The sequence below is a fragment of the Phalaenopsis equestris genome, unplaced genomic scaffold (genome assembly GCF_001263595.1).
Source record: "Phalaenopsis equestris unplaced genomic scaffold, ASM126359v1 Scaffold000428, whole genome shotgun sequence".
Classification (NCBI taxonomy): domain Eukaryota; kingdom Viridiplantae; phylum Streptophyta; class Magnoliopsida; order Asparagales; family Orchidaceae; genus Phalaenopsis; species Phalaenopsis equestris.
The window spans coordinates 2954274-2976514 of NW_018164869.1; the positions used below are offsets into that span (position 1 = coordinate 2954274).

Consider the following 22241-nt stretch of genomic DNA (forward strand, 5'->3'; position numbering starts at 1 on the left):
TATATATATATAATGCTCATCTATGTTGTTGACTGAAGGAGTTAACCCCTTATGGTACTAATCAAGAACATCAAGATGCACCGGCATAAAACTAATAAAGAACATTAATATTATAGTATCTTAAATTGTACTTCAATGGTGTTGCCGAGATGGATTTAAGATGATCCTTTTTTAAACAAATAATTTACCAATTGATCCTAAAATGATTTATTAATTTTAACAAATATGCATATTATTTATAAAATTATTCTCATTATTGTAATTCAGGAATAAGATTGTATGCGCTAAATTGTCGATAATTCATGATAATTTGAACTAACATTTTTCACATAAAATTTTAGGCTAAAATGAGTGAAGAAAGAGAAACAATTTATAGAAGATGCAATCAACGAAAGAATAGTATTATATTAACAATTATCTAACTAGAAATTTCACTCATTAGTAATTATTCATAGTTGTTGCTACTAGATAAAATTTAATTTTTTTTGCCTGATTGCCTATTTCTGCCTTGGTGATTCCAAAAACCTGGATAGGGATATGACATAAAAATTGGAAGAAGGGCACAAACCTTACTCTAATACCACAAAGAAAAAAGTGGCAAAAAAGCTTGTTTTATTCATTTTCCCAACTAGTATTTATACACAAAACTAAATAAAAAGAACACAAAATTATTAAGCACAAAAAATTAAAAAAAATTAAAACTGTTCGTCAAAATTTTCTATCAGGACTAATAGGAGAGAACAATTAGTGGCACTTCATTTCATGTTTAACGCATGAATTCACGGCACCCTTCTTTTCATTTTAAGCACACAAATCTATAGCATATATTTTCCTTTATTTACCGCATTACGTAACAACTTTCATTCTTCATTTAGCAATCCTAATATATTCTAGATTAAAACTTTCAAATTTTGGAAATAACCATAGCATTTTAAATAAATATGAGATATAGGACCAATAATTTCAAGTGAAACTGGTCTCAGAATCTTGATGCATCTAAATAATGAGCAAGAAAAAAATTAACATTTCAGAAATATAAGTGTTTTTAATTATTTTAGCAACGTGCTCTCTCACATGATATCTAAACCAAAAATAAATATTGCAAAAAAGAGATTAAAAAAAGAATACTCCAGTACCTTCTACATTAAACGTTTTACAATAAGAAATAATCATTATCTATGTAAATGGAAAAGAGATATAAACATATATTATCAAGTGAAATTGGGGTAGAAAAATCTTGATGCGTCTAATACAATGAGAGAAAAATCTAGTAAACATTTTGGAATTAGAATAGATTTAAGCACCAGAACTAAAGTGCCATCATAATAACACATCCAAAAAATATAATAAAATAAGCTTTAGTTTTTTTACCTTTTTAGAATGGAATGAAAAAATAGAAATGTATAAAAAAGTTAAAGAAGTTTAGCAGAGTTCAGATGGAAGACTAAAAGTATGAAGCCAATACAAAGCATGATTTTTATAAATTCTATTATGCATAACTAAAGTCTCGTGTACCTGTCTTTAGGAAAGAGTTCACTGCAACAGCAAATCTGGCCCGATTCATTGTGTGCAGAACAACAGACTTCACCTGATATAGAACAAAAAATAAGTAAAAAAGAACAATTATTCTAAAGCAATAAGAATGAGCTAACAAAGAAAGAACGGCCAGAAAAGAGTTTACCTCTTGGTATGAACTGAAAAGATATCCACACGAAAGGAAAGCAAATGAAACAACCAAGGAAGGGTTACTTTTCGAAACCAAGATACTCAGGCCTGTCCCTAACTGCAAATCCCATGGATCAAGATTTTTAAAAAATGATACAGCAAAAAAATATATTTGCAATACAAATTCAGAAACATAAAACCAATAAAGCTTGTGTGGAAAGTTAAGGGCAAACAAACGCACAAAAAAACTTTAACAATATCTCCCAAAGTTTCATTCCATAAACCATTCATAGATGCCCGCTTGAGTTAAAGTGTATTTATATCTATAAACATATTATGCGGAGCCATAGAAGTAGCTTAGGGTCCATTTCATTGCTTGTAGATAGAAAGCATCTTCATTAGCTTCATCTTAATTGTTTGAGGATGGCATTATGAATCCTTATTTTCTATTCTTCCATGTCAAGTGTTACCAGGGCTATTAAACCTACAGTAGATCATTTCGAAGAATGATGAAATTTGCCCGACTTCATCAATTGGTTGAATGTGACTAAAAATAAACATAAGGTTCAAACCACACAAACCACTCAAAATTATTGATTAGAATTTTAATACAAAATGAGAAAATGAGATCAAAACTTTCTAAATGTTTTTCTAACTAAAAAATGCCCCTTAAAAAGTAATAATTTATTTGAGTTTTGGTGTTCTTGAAATTACTTTATTTACAAGGCAATTGAAAATCATGCAATAATTTTGCCAATGGCTAGTTTAATTACTCGGTGTTTAAAAATCAAGTTATGAGTTTTCTTTTCAGATTGCTATGACTGAGCTCATTCACACCTATTGTTTTTGTTTTTTAATTAATTTATTTATTTATTTTTTAGTCTCATTTCCCTGCATGCTCCATGGCCCCTCCAGGTTTTAACAATTTCATGAATTATATCATATTATGGATAAACTGGTAGATTTCAATGCATACATGTTGAGATAGTATAAGGTATAGGATGCAGAAAATTTTCCATTATCTAGTTCTATGTTTTTTATCTTTTATTTTAAATCACATAGGAGGTAATCCAACCCCTTCTTTACATTAAAGTGCCAACATTCAAAATTTGCCAACCAAACAAAAAAACAAGCATGATTTACATTCAGCCAAACAACTAAACATAAATAAGGCACATTACATTTACTCTACCATGAGTTCTTAAAATATATACATTCTAAATGAATGCAACCAAACATCATCAAGAAAGAAAAAAATAAATAAACCAAAGGTGAAATAGATAAAAGATGAGTGAGATGACTTCATGCTAATGGAATTATAAGTTCTGCAATATTTGAAAATATAAATGAATGGAGCCCCCATGAAGTTAGGATAAAAATAATGATGATGATGGTGACCATATTGCCATTGTTAAATCCAAATTATCGAACCAAACACAAAGTTAAGTGATTTTCAAAATTAGGAATGATAAAATAATAATGAATGAAAAGAAATAAAATGCAAAAGCTTAGCATAAATAAATAACTTAGGCATGAGGCGGGCGGTCATATGATATGCAAGCTAATTGAATCTTCTGGCAAGACATGTGATTATACAACCATATTAATAAATCATGAACTTTATTAATAAGTATAAAAATTTTCCCATTTTAAGATTGTCATGGCTGCATTTCATATGCACTGCATTACAACAGTCTAGAAAGCATATGACGACAGAGATCCAAAAACACACCAGATCTGCAATATTGGCAACACATTCTCCTTTAGCAGTGACATCCCCAATATTCTCTCCTTTAGCATAGGCTTTATAAATTGGAGTTCGAGTGGATGTCGATGTGACGGCACCAACATTCTACATATTGAAGGATTCCAAGAAAGCTTGTCATTAAAAAGAAGTAAAGAGATTTTCATTAGCAATACTTGTCAAAAACGAGCTGAAAAGGGGAATTAGTCTGACCTTTGCCACATTCGCCATACAAGCCAATGGTAGAAAAAGATGTGGTACTGCAGAAGTTGCCAGCTCAAGTCCAGCACCCAACTCCATCAAAAGATCACCTGCAAAGCGAAGCTGCCAAAGTTCCACTATCATGTTTTCAGTAGCACAATTGACCAAAGGAATAAAATTATAAAAATTTGAAGAAAGTTACTTCACAGGAAATTTACCTGCTTCAGATCATAGTCAAATTTCTTTCCTTGCCTTGAGTAAAGCATTTTTCCAACACGCCCAGCTCCATCCTACAATATAGATTTTTCAACTAAGAATATCACAAGAATATATCACCTGCAACAACAGTTCTAAGCAGAGGACAGGATAAAATAGTAAATTAATATATCAAGGCATTCACATGTTAGATGGTCTGACAGAAATTATTTGGGATCCTCAAAAGATCCACACCATACAAATTTGCTCCGAGATAACAGCAGTGTTAGACAAGACAAACCAAAATGAATATCAAAAGAAATTGGTATGGTTGCCTGAGAAGCACACAATAAACAATTTTGAACAAAAAATTTTCTGACATGATACTAGATACGCATCCTTTTTCAGTAAGATAGCGGTTGAAATAATCCCTTCTGTCAAGTGTAAGCAGATGATGCTTCCTGACTTTTCTATCATATGGACCACAGAAAAACGCTTCATTGATGCAAAATAAAAACTGCTCGCAAAGAAAACCCAAGATAGTTAGGATAAGGCTAATTAATATAATGATGAGCCTAAAAGACAAGCCAAAAAAAATTTCACGATACCAAAACATTATGACACCCAATTCTACTCACTGGGTTCAATTTATGCATTTGGTGCATGTAATATGCTAAAGAATGTTCGTGCATGAAGTATCTGCTTGCTACAAAAAGAAACATTTAGAAAATTTAACAGGCTATCACGCTGTATATTTCCAAGTCATTATACCTTATGAAGATGCATTTGTGTATGATTACACGTGGCTAAACAAATGAGATGGATGGAAACATTCAAAGATGACCTCCAAAAAATGATCCCCAGAATGTAAATGTAATATTGGAAAACTTTTCTCAAAATTTTAAACATGTATGATTTTACCTTGAAAAGAAGCTTTTAGACCAAACACTTTGTTCAAGTATTGCCTTGCATAATTTCTATGATCTTTGAAACTACTTAAACAATGCCAAAGAATACATTGCTCATTAATACAAAATCTTGATAAGCAAACCTCTTCACCCATAATAGATCTATGACAAAAAATTGTCTGCGTCGTTATTTGTCGAAAGCTTAAATAAAATTTTGAAACGAGCGATCGCGACCCGAAATTTCAACGAAAACTGAATTTGACACGTTTTTTTGACTCGGTCGTCGAGGAGGTTGTCCGAACGACCTTAGATGACGAAACGGACTGCGTCGTCGCATCCAGAACGTCGATTTTAGCTACAAAAGACACCCACTTTGTTGTAGTTTCGTGCACGAGAAAATAGCGCGTAGAACGAGGGATGTTCAATATTAATTAATAAAAAAAAGATAATTCTTTTTTTTAACTTAAATCCCTAATCCAGCACTCACGCTTCACGCCCCACACTCGCGCCTCTTTCTCCCGCATTCGACCAAGTCGTGGCCTGCTCCTCCATTCGGCCAGAGCGGAAACCCTAAATCTTTGGCCTGAGGGCTCATCTTCTCCCTCGAGAAGGTTCGCTCGAGTTTCTCCCTCCTCGTACGTCTGATGTTCTGCCTAAAAGCTCCTCACTGTCGCCACGGCTCTGTTTTCACCTGCTCCCTACCACGTTGCTTCCATCTGCTTCCCACCCTCCTCCACGCAATTTTTTTGTCGTTTCATCCCGCCTATTGCCTTCAAGCTACAGTTCACCTCAGGTAAGTATAGGTAACATCTCCTCTCCCTCTTTGCCTATAAGAACCCCACCTGGGGGGGGGGGGTTGTCTTGAGGGTTGGCCAAAATTCTTGGAGAAGGGGAAGTTTTAATGGCTTGTTCGGCTTCCTTACTGGTTCACTCGATACTTTTGCTTGGTTGCTTGTTTGGCCTTTGAGGTATAACCTTCTTGCTTAATATTCTTGTTTGGCCAAGAGGTTTTATGGCAAGATTTGAGCCAGTTGTTGAGCATTTGTGTTGTGTTTCATGCAAGTTTAAGTATACTTTAAAGTAAAGGTTTATTAGGCCCTTTTCTTTTTCTTAATGGCGCCATATGTTGATGTTCGTTAGACCTTTTAGCATTTTTTTTCTTACAACTTGAGAATGGCATGAAATACACAAGGTTTTGGGTTTTAGGTTGAAGCTTTACATAACATGTTGTACCTTCTTTTACTAGAATTTATTTGGGCTTAGTATGTTTCACTTTGAGGATTTAGGGCTTGCACCTTTGTAAGGTGTGTATGCATGGGTGTGGCATTCTCCTTCCTCCTAGTTCTAATGCAAGGTTTTATGCATGTTAAAAGTGTGATGTGTTGCTTAGCTTGGAGTCTTAAGTGGGGGGGGGGGGGGGGGGGGGGGGTTTGTTCTAAAAAGAAGGGATCAAATGGAAGGGCTTCACACTAGCATAACTAGTGAACACCTTAAAACTTCATGGCCACTTAATTGTTCTCTCATTATTTCTAGTTGGGGCATGTTGAGCACACTTGGGTATGTTTTAAACTTCATTGTCGGCATGTTTTTGTCGGCATGATTTGGATGTTGGTTTTCGTCCTTTTGACTCCGTACTTGCTCTCTACCTTGCGGTGGTGATGTGAGGGATTCCCGGAACTTCGCTTGTATGGTTTACATATCCAACAATTAATTCGATTTTTTTTTACAATTGTGCTACCTTATCCAAGCATGAAAAAGCTATATTTTCGCTCATTATGCAAGTAAAATGATGGTATTTTTGGCTCCGATATGAGAACTTATGGAATTTTTTTCTTAATATGCACATGAGAATTTTGTTTTGAAGATTGGATATCAAATATGTAAACATAAGGGAATTCTTTTGTTATATGCTTTGTGTTGTTGGAAATCTTTTGTGTTGTTGGAAATGTTGTTGGAAATCTTGTAACTTGCCGATTTAGGAATTTTCATTGCATACTATACATTGAAATGGTTAAATTTGGGTGTTAGATTTTGGGCTGCGGTTTTTGTGATGTTAGGGGCTGTTTGGTTGCCCGGTTTCGGCTGCGATTTTTGTGATGTTGGGGGCTTTTGGTGCCTGGTTTAGGCTGCGATTTTTGTGGTGTTGGGGGCTGTTTTGGTGCCCTGTTTGGACTGCGATTTTTGTGATGTTGGGGCTGTTTTGGTGCTCGGTTTGAGCTGCAGTTGTGAAAAGATTTGGAACTATTGTGTCCCATTTGTGCTGCGATTTTTGGAGGGTATCTGCGGCTTGTTGGGCCACAATTTGGAAATTTTAAATGCCGTTTTTATGGGCTGAAATGGCAGCAGTTTCTAACCTGTTTTAATGATATTTTGGGCTGCAGTTTGGCCCTCTTTTGGCGAGGCTTTGGACTGCAGTTTGGCCCTCTTTTGGGAAGAGTGGTGCACTTGTTTCAGCATAGTTTTGGGGCTTTAAAAACACGTCTTTTGGGTTGCAATCTTTGGCTTGTTTTGGTGGTGTTTGGGTTCCGTTTGCTCCCTCTCCTCCCTTCCCAACAGTCTTCGTGTGAGAATAGTTGGTGCCTTATACAAATTTCGAGAGAAGTTTAGATGGTGTGTTTTGTGGTATGAGGACATTGAAAGTTCAAGCGATTTTTCTCAAATTCATACTGTTAAAGGTTGGAAATTGTTGTAAACGCAGTTTTGAGGGTCGATCCATCATTTACTATTTTCGTATTTCAAATGGATCAATCTCTCCTCTCTCCCACCATTTTTTTTCTTTTTTTCTTTCTTGTTTCTTGGTTTGATTTAGGTGCTTATGTCTGAAACATAAGCGCTCATATATAGTCGTCGTTGTATATAAACCATCAAGCAAAATTGTAAGTGGGTCAGTTTTAGGGTTCAAGGACGATGATGAAAAAGACAACTAGATATGTGTGAGAGGTTCCAGCACAATCCTGGCTCAATGACTTTGAGAGAATGAGCCGCATCCTAACACTTAGTAAAAAGTTACCACTTGCTTTTACAGAAAGTGGGAAGTTTCAGCCAACTAATATGACTGACTCATTAACTTTCTAAAACATGAAAATTTCTTTAAGTGATATATATGTACACACATAATTAATTGAAAAAAAAAAATCTTTCAAGTGCATGACAAATCAAAATTTCTTTTGAAAAATGAAATCCTTCCAAAATATTTTCTGAAAATTTCACGGGTCGGTCATATGAACCGAGTTAGGAATACCCTTTTCTGTGACTATTAGGTCAGCGATCTTTTACTTAGTGTTGGATCACACATGCATGGTGTTGACTATTTTGTTAGGGCCTTAAGGTCTTTGATTTTGACCCAAGGTTCTGACTCTGAGTCCACCCTGTCCCGAGTGCTTACAATTTTCTTTGGTGTCTCGTGCATTTCCTACAGTTTTCTTTGAGCTTTCGTGGGTCACTCCCAGTTTTTCTTCGAGTTTTTCGTAAGATGCTTTGTCGATAAACTTTTACACACATATACATGCATGTTTACCCTGCTAGTTAAACTCCCCACCGTACTTATTTACTTCTACCTGCAATGTTAATCTCATTCACAGGAGCAGCAGACCCGCCAGATACACAAATTTATTTTATATTTACAGCATTTTATTTCTTTTATTGTACATTCTACTATTCTTCTTTATTATACATCTATTACATTTTCTTTACTGTTGTTTTCCTTACCACACTAGTTACTGTTTTCTTTTATCGCACCTCCTACTGTTTTCTTTATATGTATTATACATTTTAGAATAAGAAGACAATAGTTTGGTTTTATATGAGGTACCCAGCAGCAGATCACTGACCCAACAATTGCATGTATATTTAAACACAACACTAAACCTAAAATTGCTAAGACGTGGAGCTTGCACTTAACACCGTGAGCAGCACAACGAGACTGTACAGAAGGACAAATTTGACATATCTACAACAGCACATATTTCCCTAGTTTAAATAACAAGCCATAAGACTTAGACGTAGTCTGCCTAGTGCGACATAAATCCTCACCTTATCGTTTAGGTCTTTGCAGAGCAATGTTGTATAATTTAGGTCCTAACTCGTTTTAGGTTCCGAGGTCGTCCCCCGATACGACGTAAATCCTCATATCTTTTAGATCATTTGTATGACTTTGTCATGCATATATAAGTCCTAAATAATAAAATTAACAGTATGAAACATCAAATAACATTTTCTCGAAATTGGAGCCAAACAATAGGATAGTTTGGGAAGTCACTTAGGTTCTCCTCAGGATCTGTGACATCCCTTACTTTTCTTTCCTTTGACTTCAGAAATAAATGTTCTCATTTGGTCACTTTCCCTTGAATTTTCTATGTCCAACCTTGGAAACCCTAAACTTTGAATTCATGAAGATAGATATCTCTGATCATCATCGAGAGTTCTCTTAAGTGACTCAAGTCATTTGAGAGGTAATTAATTATAGAGGATTGCCTCTATAAGGAGCTTTAAGAACTCAAGTAATATAAACTCTATATAATTCTTAATATTAGGAAGAGGAACTTGTCGATCAACATAAATGTTCGCAGACTAAAATGGATGTCATAAATTCTTTAGTTTATTTAATCGAGCCTCACGGATAAGTGATGTCTATTTCTTGGGATAGGTATGTCGCTTGTAGTGTTGTGCTCGTTTCTTTAAACTATCGTTTATATGGGATCGGTTCGGCACGTATTTTTAAAATTAAACAATTGCATTTCAAAACTATATATATATTTTTCTCAAATTAACGGCCGACACTTACATGGTAGACTTGCACAATCAAAAAAAAACAATTTTCGAGAAATCTTTGTATCACGTCTTAACTCATTTTCAATTACTCTCTTACATAGTTTTAATGTGACTTAATTCATCTACAATTTACACACTTTGTGCACCCCCTTTATTCTTAAAAACAGGAACCAAAATACTATTCCTCCACTCAAACATTTTTTTTTAGTTTCAAAAAAAAAAATCAAAAAGGTTGGTAAGCCAAAAAATTCTTAAATCTCTTAACATTTTCACAATTCAATTGGGATACTATCAGGTTAGATTGATTTTTCACTCTTTTTTCTTTAAAGTTTCCCCGACTTCCTTATTTCTAATGTGTCGATAAAAATAAACTTTATTATTATTATTATCTATATTCAGATCATTGAAATTGATCACATTTTCCAAATCTTTATTACAAATTTTATTTAAGAAAAATATTTTTTTTTATTTTCATCAGTAATATACCATACTAAAATAAATCTTTAGTTCTCTTCTCTTTTTATGAGTGTGTGTGTTTGTGTGTCACCCTATATAATGTCTAATTTTTATAAAAATCACCAAAGGCATAATTCTTAGCATCACAAATTGTACTCTATGGTCCACCTTATATTTTTCTCAATTCGCTAAGTTTGTATATTTAAATCAATTTTTATAACAAAAATTATATTTTATATTTTCGTGTATACTATTTTTTCGTCACCAACTATGTTTATTTATAAAAGTTTTTTTTATCCTCCAAGAATATATTTTGCAACTTGTTTGATAGTGCTCAATACTCTATCCCACATTGCATTAGTTTCTTTATGAACATCTTAAATCTTGAGATCTTGAAGTCTACTCATAAAAATAATATTGTGACTTTTAAGAGTTCACATCTAATTATATTACAATATTTCATTATATTTTCATTTTCCAACTTAAAATCCAAAACTAATAATCAATGCAGAGTACTTAAATTTTCAATTTGAATGACCTTACAATCATTACAATCTTGACGATCTCCTTTCTTCATAAGAGAGAGAACAATCAATTTATGTTTTATTAGAAACATACTTATAAGTGAGACTACTGTGATTTTTTTAAAAAAATATTAATAATAATAAAATCATAAATTGAAGAAAAATCCAACATGGCTATACTTCTTCATTATTCACTCCAAAATCATAGCAATCATGAATATTTATAAAATATTATATCGCTCCACAAACATGTACATTAAAATCACCTCCATCAAATTTTTTTTTCTTCAAAATGTATCATTTGTATTAATTCTTCTAACTCATTCCAAAATTTTTCTTTTGTTCCAAAATTTTTCTTTTGAACAAATATCTAAACCTCCTTAAGGAATATATGCACTTACAATATTAAGAATCTTAGTATTAACAACAATTTTTAAGGTTATAATTTTATCTCCAATTCTATTAATTTTCACAACATTATCTTTCAAACTCTCATCGTTAATTACACATACACCATTTCTATTAGGATTGATACCCGAATACCAAAGTTTAAAACTTAAACTATCAATCTACTTTGTTTTTTTTAAACCTATTTACTTTCTTGAATGCATAAAATATTTATCTTTCTACGAACCATAATATCTACCCAATTTCATTAATTTACTTGTGACAGTACTTTTATTTCAAGATTTTATACTAATATTAGTTTTGTAGACTAACTTATTTACATTCATCTGTCCATAATTGGAAAACCTTCAGGGTGTAGTATCTTTTTTATGGAGGAAAAATATATTATAAAAATTAATAATTAACAAAGATAACACTTAATTCAAAATAAAGTCTTATACTTTATTATCATTAATTAACTGAATAATACTGACTTAAAAGTTGATATTTATTAAAAAACTAATACAAATTAAAACTAAAATTATAATTTAATTTAAGAAAAATATGATTAGAATGAATTTAATATTAAATTATTTATGTATATTATTAACAAACACAATTAAAAAAATTAATTAAAATAAGCTAAAATTATAATTTTGTCTTTTAAGATGAAGCTTCACAGTGTAATTTAATAAAAGTGTAAGTTTTATGTGAAACCCATACTAATTATAGAAAATTTAATTTATAAATAATAAATAAATGTATTCAAAATAATTAATAAATAAATCTAAATCTTCAAAATAACTATAATTTAACCTCATAATTTTTATTTTCTATTTTGCTTAGCTCAAATATCACAAAAAATAGGTTTTTTTTTTAAATAAAAATATATATTACGAGTATGAAAGTGATGTTTTTTTTTGGTTGATAAAGGAGCATCTACATATGTACCACCCAATTCTTATGTACTTACATATCTAATTTATAAACTTTACTTTTTACATTTATACAAACCAAATATTTCATCACATAAAAAATATCACTATTTTGGAGGATACAATTGCTTATTTAACACTGCACCAAGGCGCAAATGCAGCGGCCCTTGCATACTTTTCACCATAATCAGGTCATGAAGTGCATCGCTTACAGAGGATACCCTAAAATTAAATGATAATAATGTGTAAATATTTTATCGAGAGTAAAAATGTTATGACTGAGTTTTCATCTACATGATATTATATGTTGTCTTCAATATAGGATGTGATAAAGTTATTTCACAAACATAAATGCATGTTTTAGGCTTCAATTATAGGGTGTCTTCAGTATAGGATGTGATAAAGTTATTACACAAACATCAATGCATGTTTTAAGCTTCAATTCCCCCAAAGAAAACAGATGATTTTCTATAGCTCAGATAACAAGAAATACAGAAGTAAACAATTACAGATGAATATATCAACTTTCCAAAAAAGAAAGGGTTGACTTGAACGGTTAGTTATTGAACTCAAAAACTCTTCAGCGTCTATGTAGAAATCAATGAAACAAGAGTTTGCATAAAATGGCCAAGAAAAAACATGTATTCTTCATTTTGGGAAATTTTATGTTAGACGAGAATTGACCTATTTCACTAAAAGGGATAAAATTTTCTAGGAGTAAAGAACTTCGTTGAAGAGTGCAGATAAACTACATTACCATAATCAAACAAAATTATATTTATGATAACCGAGAACTTATCTACATTACCTTAAGAATCCAATTAATAGCAACAGCTCCAGAGGTTGCACTGTTTTTAGATGCTCCAACAGAAGTTAGGAGTGTCCGTGTAGTAAAAACACCCATTGCTCCCCCAAAAAAATGCTGCAGAAACATGACCCAAAATGAATATTTCTAATGCATATGTAATCAGCATAATTGCATTAAAAATGGCAATCACCAACCTTTAAAGCTCTCCATGTCATATACGGGACGTACGAAGGGGTAACACTATTAGGAAAGCCTTCGGGAACAACATAGGATCTTATGAATGCAAAAATTTCCTTGAAACAAAATGGAAAAGGTGAGAATATTTCAAAGAAAAAGCAAACGATATGAGCAAGTATTCCAAATTAAGTACATGTTGAAATATACATGTACAAAGGAGTATGCATGTGTACATTCTACCAGAGCTCCGATCAAAAGAATAACTAGATTATGGTGCACTATATATTAACGACTATTAGCTTGGAGCTCCATCTAGGGTTGTCAATTTAGCTCGTTGTTCGCAAACAGCTCGTGTTTGGCTCGTTAAACCTAACGAGCCAAACAAGAACAATTTTTTAAGCTCGAAATCTAAACGAACTGAACACGTACAAAAGTTTGTTCGCTCATGTTCGGCTCGAATTGGTTCGAAAATAATATATAAAATAATATATATATATATATATATATATATATATATATATATAATATACATAAAAATATATATAATTTTATTTAAAAATTAATTATTATAATAATTTTATATTCTAACAAGCCAATTTCGAGCGAACATGAACATGAATAATTTTTTCGAGTCGAACACAAACACACTGTTCACGGACCATTTCAAACATGAGTCAATTTCAAACGAGCCGAACACGAACCTAGCTTGCGCTCGCTCAAGCTCAGCTCTTTTACAACCCTAGCTCAATCTAAATGTTCAAACTTCCTGAAGAAAAGAAAATTGGAAAAGAGATAACCTATGTGAAAAATTAAATAACAAATCAATCTTTTAACTTCCAGAACCATATAAATGTATGCATGTTCACAATATGCACAATTAAAACATGCTTATGCATAAATATGCACATATTCATGTCGATACAAGCGTGAGTATGTACATAAATTTAATCTGCTTATTCAAAGTTCAGAGACCCGATGTTAACCCTAATAATTTATAAAAACCGATTTCAGAAAACAAATTAAGCTAAGATAAACTAATATCAATTCAAAGAGCCCAACCATAGAAACAATTAAACAATCAACAATGCCCATCTTTATAAGCATTTCTAGCTCTAGTACATGCATTCATTAAAAAAAATTACCAAAAGAACCTGGAAAATTCAAATATTTTGATTCTATCCCGTGATAAAAAAATCTGCCATGTAAAATAGTTATTGTGAATTATGATGAGACAAATCTTCCACCATTTCCCAAAAATAATAAAATAAACAGGTTTAAAACTAACATTTTCAGCAATAAAATTAAAAAGAATAAATTAAGCGATGACTATATTAAACGAAAAGCAGAAATAAATATATTAAAATAAAGTAATTAAAAATAAACTTAGGTGGTAGTTTGTATAGGTAAAATAAAAAGTAGGAAATGAAGCAAGTAGATGAGTTGCTAAAATAATGTCATGGCCTAAATAAAATGGACAGAATTTATTTAAATGGTTTATGAGGAAGAGAGTAAGCACTTTAGTTGGCACTAAGAAGGATCATAGAGTTGGCACTAAATAGTTGGGATAATGTTGTTCATGTTATGATGTGGATTGGTAGTGTCAGATGGCTCCGCAGGGGCCTTCCTAGGGCTACTATATTGCACTCTTGGCATTTGGCTCCTCTCCATGATGGGTTGGTTAGTTGCTTCACAAAAATATAGAAAGATTTGATTGGGGATATCTTTAGCAACACATTTCTTAAATTTATTCCCTTCCTAATTTATGTTTCTTCATTTCAAAATTATTTCCTTTCCTAATTTATATTAGATATATTTGGTAAGTTCGTAGATTATGAAAGATTGATTTCTCTAGATGTATCCTACATGTGAATGATAAAATGAAGTAATTTTTTCTTCCTCGTACCTGTTTTCAACATGGTAACAGAGTTGTTCCTCCTTTGTTCGTCACAATCACTGCTCATGTTTGAAGTTGAGACGTAATCAATGCTCTGATCATCATAAACGTCATCAATCTCTGTGTTTAATTTCTTCAATTGTGTCTCCATATCTTGTCTTCAATGATATCTTTCCCTTTGACGTATTCGATCTAGTCGGACATCTACATCTTAAGATGTGTCTCCTCACCTCACTGCTTCTCATCACTTTTGCTCTCAAGTACCACGAGTCCTGCGAGTCTGGCACACCGCTCGTACGCATGCAATTTCTATCTTGATCAAACTCCATGTGCTCTAGCCGTAGTCATCTCCTCCATTCGAATGGATCGTGTATGAGTTGTTTGTCTCGTTTGATCACTAAAGCCATACTAACTAGTCCTTCGGTTCTTCTCCTCTGACATTTTTGCTTGCATCGTCTGCTCGCCTGGATCGCTTGAATGCTTTGGTTGCTCGTCTGGTTAGCCCGTCTGAAGCGTCGTTTGGCTCCATCTGCATTTGTGGCGATTCTCATCGATCGGACCTCTATACCTCCTCTGCCAAACTTCTCCTATTGTCCCTATGGCAAACCTCGTATGTTGACCCTTACTGGCTCCTTTCCTGCAGCCATCAGTCTCCTTACAGGCCCTTCCCGGCTCGAGTTTTCCCTGCAGTCATGTCTATTATTGCAGACCCTTCGTTACTCTCCTTTGTCGCCAAAACTATCCCTGCAGCCTGAATCCTCCAGCTACGGGCGCTCCACCATCGAAATCCCTTCAGTCAATCTACAAGCCCTTTTTTGAAACCTTTTTCATGTTTTGATGCTTCCATATCTTCACATCATAGCTTTCTCTTTTGCTATATCGTAAAAAATCTTTGGGTGTGTATCGTTTGTTCACATTCATTCCTCACACAAAAATTGTCCCTAAATCTATCAAGTGTATTTTTCTTGGATATAACTCCAACAAAAGATGTATAAGTGTTACTCTCCTATTATTAAAAAATATTGCAGCTCCATGGAGGCACATTACTTTTTAAATCAATCATGCTACAACAAATATGATCTTTAGGGGGAGAGTACAAATGAACAACAATTTTGTGATGTACTTGATAGCATTTATTCATTCTCACTACCTACTTTACCTAACCGACCTATCCTAGTTGAGGATGACCAACCAAAACAACCTGAAGTACATAACAATCCAACCAAAACAACCTAAAGTCCATAACAAAGACTTTGTGTGTACACGAGGAAGAGAAATCTTGAGCAAGTTGAAGACTACTTGCAAAGAACAAAGCTGCTTAAACTAAAACACGAGTCTACATTCACCTTAAATTTCGAGTTAGAAGTTTAGTGCTCATGAGTTATATCTTTCCTTTTCTGATGTTGGTGACAAGAAAAGTTGCATTAGATATATAATTCAGGAGTATATAGCTTATGGGATATAAAATTCAAGATGTTGGTGACAAGGCAAGCTATCCTTTTCTTGCATTAGATATATAATTCAAGAAAAGTTGCATTAGATTCTAACTTTGATAGTGTGCGGATTCATAAATCGATTCATGAAGCACTTGAAAATCAAAAATGGAGGAAAACCAACGAAGCGGAGATTCAAGCACTGAATCATAATGTCAAATGGATTCTTACTAAACTCCCTCGGGATAAGAAGTCAGCAGATGCAAATGGTGTTCAGCATCAAATGCAAAGCTGATTAGGGTATTAAGATATATAAAGCAAGACAGATTGCAAAAAATTTCACTCAAGCATAAGAGATTGACTATCATGAGACATTCAATCCAGTTGTCAAACTAAACACCATCAAAATTCTCATTTCAATAGCAGTTAACAAGGAGTGGAGACGACATCAACTTGACATAAAAAATGTCTTCTGGAGCATGTGTATGTGTAGACACACATACACACACACACACACACACACACACATATATATATATATATGGACAATCTAGAAGATTCTAAGTCGTTGTGAGCAAATAGAGTTGAAACAAGGGGATTATAAGAAGTTATAAGAGATTGACTATCATGAGACATTCAATCCAGTTGTCAAACTAAACACTATCAAAATTCTCATTTCAATAGCAGTTAACAAGGAGTGGGGACGACATCAACTTGACATAAAAAATGTCTTCTGGAGCATGTGTATGTGTAGACACACATACACACACACACACACACACACACACATATATATATATATATGGACAATCTAGAAGATTCTAAGTCGTTGTGAGCAAATAGAGTTGAAACAAGGGGATTATAAGAAGTTATAAGCAAATAAACTGGAACTAAGGGTCAGAGTAACCTCAGATTTGAAGAGCCATGAGACTACTCATTGCATAAAAGCTAAGTTTAAGCCCCTAGATGGACGACATCAACTTGACATAAAAAATGTCTTCCTGAGCATGTGTGTGTGTAGACACACACACACACACATATATATATATATGGACAATCTAGAGGATTCTAAGTCGTTGTGAGTAAATAGAGTTGAAACAAGGGGATTATAAGAAGTTATAAGCAAATAAACTGGAACTAAGGGTCAGAGTAACCTCAGATTTGAAGAGCCATGAGACTACTCATTGCATAAAAGCTAAGTTTAAGCCCCTAGATAGAAGGACAATTCATGCCCAACAGTCAACCTGCGTAAAAGAGAACAAGCCACCATCTAACGATTTAGCAATCAAATCCGAATCCTCTTTTTGTGAGCAAGATTTGAATTTAGTACCATGAGTCCCTTCCATTCAGCATGTCTGAATGATTACCAAGGTAGGCCATAATCTGATAAAGGTCATCCAAGGTGACAAGGTGCAGTTTCAGAGAAATCTATGTTGTTCCTTGACCATGAGCATCTTAAGCTGCCTCCAATCACACATTCAACTTAAGAGACAACTTACGTCTCATTTGCAGTCTAAGAAACTAATCAATGTTACTTGAGAAAAAATAATAATATGAGGAAAAAAATAAAAGAACTGGAGCTAGAAGGCATAAAAATGAATTTCATTTTAATCATAATTTCTTGTTTACAATTCTTGTAAGCTCCCTTTACTTTTACAAGACAAAAAAAAAAGAAAGAAGAAGAAAGAGGGGAAAATAGGTAAAATAATGACGAGAGTTACTGAAGTGTTGGCTGAACTCGCACCAACGGAACCACGCTCAAAAGAATTATCTGTCTACAAACTTTTCTAAGCAACAGTAAACAAGATAAAGCGTGAAAGGTGGGGTGAAGATTGACAACACAATAAAGATCCAATATGGGATATTTGAACTTGGTTCTAATGATTATGTTGATGGAGGAACCACCAAACCTACCAAGCACGAAGTCATACCTAATCTAAGAGAAGCCAAGCCATAACTTGAAGAGAATTGCAAAACACTCAATAAATTTCATTTCTCGTCAATTAATTTTCATTACATGTGTGCATATAAAATTACAATATGAAAAAAAGAAAAAAAATTGAATGCATTAAATATTAAATGTGAATAATTAAATGGAATTTGAATTGACACAAAAATCTTGAAAATCCCTTGCTTTGCCAAATTTTAATGCTCCATACCTCAGTCGAAATTATCAATTTCTAGATAAGCATACATCCAAAAATTGAAACTTAAATAATGTCACATGGGTTTAATGCTAAATTTGACCCAAATTCATCATACTTCATGTTCTCATCCAAAAAAATCACTTTCCAATTAAGCCTTACATAAGAACTTCATTTAAAATAGAGTGCAAAATGACGTTGCATTGACCATAAATAACCAAATCCATATCATATATATAACCATTATTGTTTCTATCATAACCTCTATTATTTCAAAGAGAGGGTATAAACAATTCATTCGAATAAACCAATAGGAGGAAGAAAAAAAAACATGCTAAAAGCATGACATGAGCGGTTATATAAAACAAAACCAAAAAAATAAAAATTTTAAAATATATTACACTTTTTTATAGAAAGGCATGTCCCATGTAGCTTACTAAAAGGAATATAGTAGCTTGCCAAAAAGGATACATGTATCACATAAAGGCAAGTTCATTACTACTACTCATCAAGAAAAACCTAAGAACAGGACTCTTCGGTGCACCTATCAAGATCACCCAATTTCTCCTAAAATGCTCTGGGACAAACCTACCTCCAACTAAAAATTGGTTGTACTCTAAGGGTTGCATGAAGCTACAGACAATAGAATATTCCACCCACAACTCATGAACTTTCTGGCATATAGCGAAAAACTTGCCATGATTGAGAGGTTACTAGCCTTCAAGTATCAATGACTCAATAATCATGCTTACAACCATGAGTTGCTCCTACAAAGTTCACAAAGGTCCCTTAAATGAACCAACAACTTCTTCAACTCCATCGAGGCTTGAAGGCTCTCCATCCGCATGAGAGGGTTGTAGCAGGGGGATATGAGCATCACAAAAAGGTGGATGGGGGTACCTATCCATCACTTACACATCTGTGGGAAGCCCAACAAAAAACCTCATCGATGACCTTTATGTTGCAATCCACATTGACAACTCCAGGCTGCTCCACCAAAGTTGCCCTAGTTGCATCAATAAAAATGTGAGGTAATAAGTCCTCGCTTAGAAAATTACTGAGGGAAACCTCTAAAATTTATTGTCACAAACCCTATATCCAAGAATGGAGTTTGAAGATCGCGCCTAAGAGAGTAGCAACTTGCAGCTCTATGAGGTGGTAACCTAAGAGTTCACTCAAACTAACATGGATGATGAATTCACTTGGGGCTACAACCGTGGGACTTGCTAGAGGGACCCCCTCCAGATTGATCTTGCCAGCCTTACCTCCTATGATGTTCTATTGTTGTTCAATCCTCTATGCCAAAAAATCAACAATCTAAAAAGAGCACCAATTAGAAAAAGAAAATAAAGTGTTGTGAGTCCGATGAATAGGGCATCTAAGTGTCATTCTAAATAAAAGGAGAAAAAAAAGAGTACCTGGACATCAACCTCCACCTCCGCCGAGCACTCCCCTGAAATGCAATTATGAAACAAAACCACAAGGAAAATTTATCATCCTTGAGAAGCATCAAAGTCTCAACTCTAACGGCTTTGGCTCATCTCTTAGTCATTTTCCCACCCAAGCTACTTGATTCAGCCACTACAACCTCAGATTGATGAAACTCATGCTTCATATTTTTGCGCAAGAAGTCTGCCTTGGCAGGTACCCCCTCAAGTAAATCGAAACGTTAAGGCCCGACGATTGTTATCGAGCAAATTTGACTCGACAAGAGAAGATTTAAAATTAGAATGAGTGTAGGGCCAAAATTATTTATACACACAAGAAGTTCTTTCCCACATACAAAGCGCTCAAATCAATTTCATCATGGGGGCATCATGCTCAATCTTAGAACAAAACTAAGCAATAAAAGCAATTTTTCATTACCCAGATCATGAATATATCACTTCATTACCTTAATATTTTTTGTCAATGAGTGCTCAAAAAATGCAAGAGAAAAAAAAACTAAATGCATTTCAGAGATGTCGATTCATCTAAATGAACAACAATGAGAGTCCCACGCTCAGAGCTCAAAAAAACTTTCCAACACATGCTCACCTAGTCTGAGGCCCAAAAGGGCTCACTTGGTCCACATGCACCTCCTAACTCCATCAAGGTCACCTAACTCAGCCATGAACTCTAGTATATATGTCAGTTACTAAAGTCAGAAGAACTCACCAACTCAATTGAACTCGCCTTCTCCTGGGGAACACTCATCCTAAGCACAGAGAGTCCCATTCAGATCCAATTAGCCAAATAACCTAGTGATCAATCCGTGATCTCATCAATCAAACCAAGGAAGTTTCTCAAACACTGGCCCCTAGTGGCCATACAAGCGTTCTTAAAGTCCATATGCCAAGATTTGGACAAAAGATTTATTTATATGTTTGGTATGGCTTTTTCTGGTCGAGCCTAGAAACTGACAAATAGGGGTCAAAAGGAGTATGAGAAGACATTTACAGTATTCTGTACTTCTTATGGGAACAAACAGAATACTCAAAGCTTCTCTCAATCTCTTTTCTCTCCCTCTACGTCTATTTTATTCTCTCTATCTATCTCACAATATCTGCTAGTAGGATCCAAGTGTCACCCACGAATAAATTTAGAGATCCACCACAATAGACGTCTACAAAATTATTGAAGAAAATTAGATATAGTAACAATCAATGCATTTTTTATTAAGTCACAAAAATACAAAAACAGAAAAGTTGTCCGAGACTGCTAGAGGAAGTCGAAAGGATTCAATGAATTTCTCCCAAAAAGGCACTGGGTAGGGTTTATTGCTTCACAAAATGAACTCGTGCAAATTAAAAGAAATCCATAAAAAAGAGCCCCAGAAAACATTGGGATCGAAATTCCAGCCAAGAAATTGATAATAGAATGAAGCATAATCAACACAATCCATCCAACAAAATCACCAAATGGAAACATAAACATCAAAGTATTAGAGATGATGCAGTACAAGTATCCCATCAACTCACATCGATGGGCGCTACCGGCGACTGCAATGGCACCGCCTTCAGGGATGAACATCTCCGAGACATCCTCCGCTCCTCAACCCCCACCACGTAACTCCACTTCTTCCCGTCGATCTCCTCGCAGCAGAGAACCCTAGGTTGGACCGCCACCGAGGCGTTGGTGTCCCCGCCAAAACAGACCTGCGAGGTCGCAATCTGATCCGGGGTCATTGGAGGCGGCGGTAGCAGATTCGGGGAGGAAGCGAGAGCAGCGGTGCGCATGGCGTCGCGCACCATCACCCGAGCCTCCGCAGATGCCGCCGAATGTTTTAGCTGGATCGGAGCCATGGCGGAGAGAATGCGCCGCGGAATGGAGCATGGGGCGTCAGCAAAGCGGAGCTTCGATATTTATAGCCGGGTGAAGGAAGCGTGTGGCGGCGAGCGGAGGAGCTTCGGTTTTATCGTTGGTGTGAACAGAAATAGCGAGTGATTGTGGCCGTCACATGAGTATTGCGTCACAGTATCGTTTGACCTTAGGGGTTTGAAATTAGTTGAGTTGAGTTTAAGTTAGAATTCGAGCTCGAGTTTAACTCGAGCCTATGTGATGAGCTTGCATATTCAAAATCAGACTCGAGATCTCCAACTCAATGATGAAAACTGTAATGGAAGTATCCTAAAGCGTAAAAGAAGACGCTGCTAAAATGTTAGCAGAGAAGAGTTGTAGGGTTGTTGCTGCTTACAGGTGTAAGTGAATTAACCCGGCTCGATAAGTGGCCCGTGAGCTGAGCTCGATGAGCTAACAGGTCTAGATCAAGGCAATCCCAACTTGACACTTTTGCTCCCAAGCCGGCTTATTTAAGAAAATGTTAATGTAAAATATACTCAAATATATATAAAATTTCAATAATTTATCTTTTAAGTTATTTAAAATGTTTAAAAAATAAAATTAGTATTATATTTTGTGGTTTCTTATTATTTATCTCTTAATTCTTCATTTTGATTGACATATTATTATAAAGCTAGCTTAAATTAATATTATTTTCTCTCATTTATAATAAGCGGGT

At 34.4% G+C, this 22241-nt stretch overlaps 1 protein-coding gene across 1 annotated transcript in view; it reads right to left on the reverse strand.

The window, feature by feature from the left end:
• LOC110027489 (protein root UVB sensitive 6) overlaps positions 1 to 21683 on the reverse strand; it is a 27148-nt gene extending 5465 nt beyond the window's left edge. The window contains exons 1-8 of the mRNA XM_020728945.1: positions 21202 to 21683; positions 12788 to 12886; positions 12594 to 12707; positions 3829 to 3900; positions 3623 to 3733; positions 3398 to 3517; positions 1682 to 1783; positions 1516 to 1588 (exon numbers count right to left, since the gene is read on the reverse strand). Of these exons, the coding sequence (XP_020584604.1) occupies positions 1516 to 1588; positions 1682 to 1783; positions 3398 to 3517; positions 3623 to 3733; positions 3829 to 3900; positions 12594 to 12707; positions 12788 to 12886; positions 21202 to 21525 (1015 nt within the window). The 5' untranslated portion in view covers positions 21526 to 21683. The remainder of the gene's footprint in view (positions 1 to 1515; positions 1589 to 1681; positions 1784 to 3397; positions 3518 to 3622; positions 3734 to 3828; positions 3901 to 12593; positions 12708 to 12787; positions 12887 to 21201) is intronic.
• Between the last annotated feature and the right edge of the window lie 558 nt (positions 21684 to 22241).